The sequence below is a fragment of the Myotis davidii genome, unplaced genomic scaffold (assembly GCF_000327345.1).
Source record: "Myotis davidii unplaced genomic scaffold, ASM32734v1 scaffold238, whole genome shotgun sequence".
In the NCBI taxonomy this organism is placed as follows: Eukaryota; Metazoa; Chordata; class Mammalia; order Chiroptera; family Vespertilionidae; genus Myotis; species Myotis davidii.
Window position 1 is genome coordinate 3,779,379 of NW_006293779.1, and position 6,000 is coordinate 3,785,378.

Sequence of the window (6,000 nt, forward strand, 5' to 3'; positions counted from 1 at the left end):
AAAAAGAGCAAATCTACTTACAAACAGACCAAGATAAAAACCACCAAGAAAGCCTGGTTGAAAAAGCCATAGATACCAGCGCTGGCCCTGGATGGCGCAGACGGGCTTTTGCTCGTGGTCGGCTTGCCATTGCCCCGGGCATGCAGTTTCCTGGGGTGGCTCTGCTTGTGCTCCAAGGAAGACGCAGAGGACAAGCTGCTGATGGAGCCAGGCGGGTGAACTGAAACTGGGAAAGGAAAGGAATATATCAAAGGTAAAACTCGCCCCTTAGCTTCCCCAATTGAGGATTACCTGGTGCTGAATTACATGCCTGGTTTCATGCCAACACAGCTGATACATAAAAGACCTTACAACTCAAGCAACTGTATTTTAAGGAAACACACTGTATGATGACAATCTTATATAAGACATCATCATCACATCCGTAGCTTCAGCTGACTACCTACCCTAACCACCACTCCCTTCACCTCTCACTTTAGATGGGACAGTAGAATCCCATCTTATTACACAAACAACAGTGCTAATATGTTTTAAGGTAACAAAGTTTAATATTTAAATGTTTTGAGTTAACCTAAAGACAAACAGGAATACTTCTGTATTTTCCATTCATGCTCTATTCACCTGATGATTTGAAAGCTAAAGGCAACTTTAAATCTTTTCATCAAGCCATTTACACTATGTAATGTCCTTCTGCTCTCAATATAGTTCTCTAATGTAAGTACACAAGAATCACAGTACAGGATTTTATATAAAAACATATACATACTGGAGCAAGAGCTGCTTAGGGGATTTTTCAAGGATAAATTTTTACTATACTGATTTTTCCCTGAAAAACTTTAAAATTTAGCCCCATAGAAGTTATATCACTGTATTATCTTAAAGTGCCATCATGAAATGTAACTGTGAGGACAGAATTATAAAGTGTGTTACCATCTTTCTCCGTCGCGGTTTTCAGTTCCTCACCAGCAGACAGCGAAAGTGTTGATTCCGAAGCGCCATCTCTTTTTGGTGGCATTAACCCTAGAACACAGCACGAAACACGCTCAGCAAGAAAGAATTCTGTTTATCGTTACACATAAAAATGTACTTTCTTTTTCAGTAGAGAAGGCCCTCCTACTTAATCTTATCCACTTCTGAAAACATGCTGGATAATAAATCCACAGATAGCAGGGGCCAGTAATTCATTATTTAAAGGAAAGAGAAAAGAACACATTCCTAGCCCACCTGAAAACCCGTTTCCCCAAATATCACTAAAGTGTATTTTAAACCTGTTTAGCACTCCATTAAGGAATCTAAATAACAGAAAGCATTTACAGCACAGCTGCTGAATTGCATGATATGCATGCACAAGGCTGGCAGGTAGAGCAAACAAACGCAGCTGAGATGGGACAGTTGCACACTTGCTAGGACTTGCAAACGATTTACATCATTTCACAGGTGTGTGCATGCAAATTCATTATAGCAGATTCTCTATTTAGATAGCGAACTTCAGGTAAAAACAAATTTTATGAGTAATTACTCATGTAAGTGAGAGTCAGATTGTAAATTATCCTGTACTCTTTGCCACTGGTATTTTGAAAATGACTACCCCACTCTCAATATACCCAACTCCCACAAAAAATTCACTAAAAAAAAAAAGCTCATGAATAACACTCTACCCTATTAAGACTCCTGTTTCAATTCTACAGACCCAAATTATGTAAATAATAAACCTAGGGCATTGCACCAGTTTTAAATTCCACCGACACCCATTTCCGTTCCACTCACTGACAAAGCACTCTGGGTGGAGAGCTGTGCTTGGCACTGTAGCATCGCAAACGTGAATAAGACATGGTCTAAGCCCTACAGGAGACCTTTTCTTGTTGGTGAGGTAGAAAGACATGGAGATGAATAACTAAAACAGGACATTTTTGATGTAAGTGCTAGCAGAGGAGGAGGGGACAATAACCGTGGCTACAAAGGTAAATTAATGCCTCCACCAGATGGCGTGTTGAGATGGGTCTTGAGGGGTGGGTCTGATTTCTTCTAGAGAACACTGGAGGTGTGGTCAGAAAGAACTGGGCGGTTAGGCATTCTGGATGAACTAAAAAAAGTCTTAAAGACAGAGTCAGACAAGGATGAGTAGTGTGGCTGGAATAAAGAGTTGTTTGGGCTGGGCGACAAGTAAACTGGATAGATTGGGTCAGAGTAAAATCTTAGAAGGGACAGTGCTGGCTCCGGACTGGAACCTGGGGGAAGGACTGAGCCTCTGACGGGTTTGGAGAGGAGGGCTGGCACCAACAGTTACAGGTGAGTGACGAGACCCTGACAGCAAAGTTGAGGAGGAAACGAGCAGAGAGGCTGGAGCAGAGGCCAGGTAGAGTTGTTACACAGGCCAGGAATGAGGCCAGAGCCACAACAGCAGGAGCTGAATGGACAAGTGGGTAAGAGACTTTGTGAAACAACTCAGAGTGGATTTATTTTTCAGTATATTTTTCAGTTTTGAAATATCTGTTTGGTCCTTTTTTATATTTGAATTTTTTGTTGAGATAAACCGGAGATTCACATGCAGTGGTAAGAAACAATACAGGGAGATCTTGTACACTTTGCCTAGGTTCCCCCAAAGGTAGCATTTTACAAAACTTATTATAATAACACCAGAGGCCTGATGCACGAAATTCATGCAAGGGGCTTGGCCCTCGCAGCCCCAGCTTCGTCTGGAAGGCCTTCTGGAAGGCCATCCGGTCTAATTAGCATATTATGCTTTTATTAATATAACTAGAGGCCCGGTGCATGAAATTCATGCACTGGGTGGCGGGGGGGGTCCCCCCAGCCTGGCCTGTGCCCTCTAGCAGTCCAGGAACCCTCAGGGGATGTCTGACCGCTGCGGAGGCAGGAGAGGCTCCCACCACCACCAATACACTCACCAGCTGTGAGCCCAGCTTCTGATCTTTAATATATTTCATTAATTTTTTACAGAGAGGAGGGGAGAGGGATAGAGTTAGAAACATCGATGAGAGAGAAACATCTATCAGCTGCCTCCTGTACACTCCCTACTGGGGATGTACCCGCAACCAAGGTACATGCCCTTGACCAGAATCGAACCTGGGACCCTTCAAGTCTGCAGGCCAACGCTCCATCCACTGAGTCAAGCTGGTTAGGGTTACGCTTTTATTATTATAGCTAACTGGGATACTGACACTGATACAATACACCAATCTCAGATTACCCTATTCATCTGTGTGTGAGTGTGTGTGTGTGCACACGTGTGTGTGTGTGTGCGTGTGTGTGCATGTGCACGTGTGTGTGCACACATGCATCATTGGTTCTTTTTATATTTTCATTTCTCTGCTGAAACTTTCCATTTGTCAAAGGAGTGTTCCCTTAATTCTAAGAGCTCTGGTTATTATTATGTTCTTTAAACTCTATCTGTATCATTTCAGGACCGGCATCTTTTGATCATCCTTTTCCTTGAGAGATGTTGAGATTTTCCTGGTCATTCATATTTGGAGCAATTTGGGGTGGTAGCCTATCGATTGTGAGTATTATTTAAGGGACTCTGGGTCCTGTTTAACTGCTATGGAGATGCTGTTTGTTTTGGCCAGGAGCCGACCCATTAGGTTCAGGCTGAAAGTTCCCACCTTCTGTGACTGTGGTTCCAGTGTCAGTTCAGTTGCCAAAGCCTCTCTGCGATCCATCTCAGGTGCCGTGCCGCCCAGCACCAGTGTGGGGCCAGGCAGATCCCAGCACATCCAACTTGGGAGTAAGCCCGAGACTTCACCCCAGCGTTTTCAGGTCACTTTCTTGAGCTCCCTCCCATCCATGGTCTCCCTGACACTTTCTGCCCCTAGGGGGCGCCCCTCCTGGTATTCTGGATACAACGTCTGGGTTTTAGTTCCCCTGCTCTGTCCTACAATCTCCTGAGCCAGATTCTGCCTCAGGGCCAAGCTGTGGAAAAAAGAAAGAAAACTAATAGGGATTCCAGGCATGTTCTTGGGACCCCGGTTTCTCTGGTCAGAGGCAAGGGTTCTCCCTTGGGGGTCAGGGGCCTGTTGCACCACACAGGGCTGCCCAGGGTGGGGTGGGGAAGAGCCAACAGGGAAGGAAGCACTCAGGGAAGAAGCAAGAGATTTCCTCCACGTTCTGTCTCCCAAATGAGAAGTGAGGGGCTTCTCTTTGAGCTTTCGTTCCCTGTCTGCTGGAACTTCAGGGTTTCAGCTTAAAGGATTCCATTTACAAGAGCTTCAAAAAGTATGAAGACCTAGGAATAGACCTAACAAAACAGGTACAAGACATCTGTAGAGAAAGTTATAAAATCTGATTAAGATCCTTCTGAAGGACCTAACTAAACAGACATCCCAAGCTCATCATTAAAAGACGAATATTGTAAAGACGTCTGTTCTCCCCTGATTTGAAGTTTAAATGCAATACCTGTTAAAAGGTCAACAAATATCTTTTAAATGAAATGTAACAGCTTTTCCTAAAATTTACACAGAAGTGTGATTTATAAGAGCACAAATAGGAAAGACACTGTTGGGGTAGGAGGCCTTCTTCTACTGGATGCCAAGAAGTGTTTTTTTAAACTACAGCAATTAGGAGTGTAGTGTCACACAGGGATGTTCAAATAACCCCACACAACAGGTTGGAAAGGCCAACCAAGTTCCTGGACAGAACCCTTCGATCACAGCAGAAAGCCTTTTCTACGTGAGTATGAATGAGTTAGCAAGCATGCATCGCACTCTTGTTTTGTGCTAGGTGCTAGCTACAGTGCATACAAAAAGACAAAATACTCTCACCGTCCATTTAAAGCTTCAAATTTTGCTGACAGAATAAAAGACCTGCCCAAGTAAAGGAGTCAGAGGACAAAACCCAGGAGAACAAAGAACAGCCAGGTGGTGTGGATAAAAGTGTGGGCAAGTGAGGGGACGAAGAGATCAAAGAGATCTAGGGTCACTGGGGAAGTTTTCATAAAGAAACAGGATCTGAAAAAGGAGGTAAAAAACGGCTGGGGCCTCAAAAGGCAGAAGTCAAATGACTGCCCTGGGGAGCCAGCATGAGACCAGGCACTCGGGGAGGAGTGAGAGCAACGTGCTGCACGCTGCACGGGAGACAGGGAGATGCAACAAACCATCCTCAACCCCGGCAGCCGGCAGCCTCCGTCAAACAGAGAATGCGCTCTGGCTGCCAGTTCCAGGAGTCGGATGTTTTCTGATAAAAAACCAAGTCACTGAAACTCCTGAACAGGTGATAAACATAAAGCAGGATTTATGAATCCTGTGATTTATGTGAAGGATTTTTAGAGGTATAAACTCTAGCTTTGAGGTTCGATTAGGGGGTGGTAAGGGTATGGAGATCGTAGGGAGAAAAGGAAGGAAGGAACAGATCTGAAATAAGGTGCAGGTTTTATCAGATTCGTAGTTAGGTAGCAAAAAGGGTGTGAAACAACCTACATATGAGGCATTCCACAAATAAAATTAACATGCGGAAGAAGATATTTAAGTTTCCAGTTGGACCTACCAGTATTTACTTTTGATGTTACATGAGCCACATCAATTTTCTGGGATCTGGTGAGTGGGACAGCCTTTGTAGAAGGAGAGTGGATTATATTCTTCCTTCGATCTTTTGCTTTACTTATCTTTGAAAGGGGTGCAAAAATGCCTGAGGGAGAATATAGAATTTTGGTGTTAAGCAATTTAAAAAGCATTTCAAAGCTAGTACAACTGCTTAGTCATATAAATCTTTAAGTTCGTTTTTAGCACCTACTAGGTGTCCTGTAGTGACAGACAAAAAAACACAGTCCGTGGCCTCAAAGAGCTTACAACCTAGTTGTCAAGACAAAGGACATACACAATAACTTAAGAATCCCATACAAGACACATAATCAGATGTTAAGGAAATTACAGGGGGAAGAGAAATGAGTAAAGGTCACAGTTTTCCATTATAATTATTTCTAAGATATTGACAAATAGTGCACTATATAATATAAAAACCACTCTTCTATGTCACTTTATCTCTACCTCC

The 6,000-nt window shown here is 43.5% G+C and overlaps 1 protein-coding gene across 2 annotated transcripts in view; it reads right to left on the bottom strand.

Annotated features, from left to right (window-relative positions):
- CLIP4 (CAP-Gly domain containing linker protein family member 4) overlaps window positions 1-6,000 on the bottom strand; it is a 55,925-nt gene that overhangs the window by 16,093 nt on the left and 33,832 nt on the right. For both annotated transcript variants that reach the window (XM_015566349.1, XM_015566348.1), the window contains 3 exons: window positions 5,497-5,637; window positions 931-1,020; window positions 77-226 (listed from right to left, as the gene is read on the bottom strand). In XM_015566349.1, coding sequence (XP_015421835.1) covers window positions 77-226; window positions 931-1,020; window positions 5,497-5,637 — 381 coding nt within the window. The remainder of the gene's footprint in view (window positions 1-76; window positions 227-930; window positions 1,021-5,496; window positions 5,638-6,000) is intronic.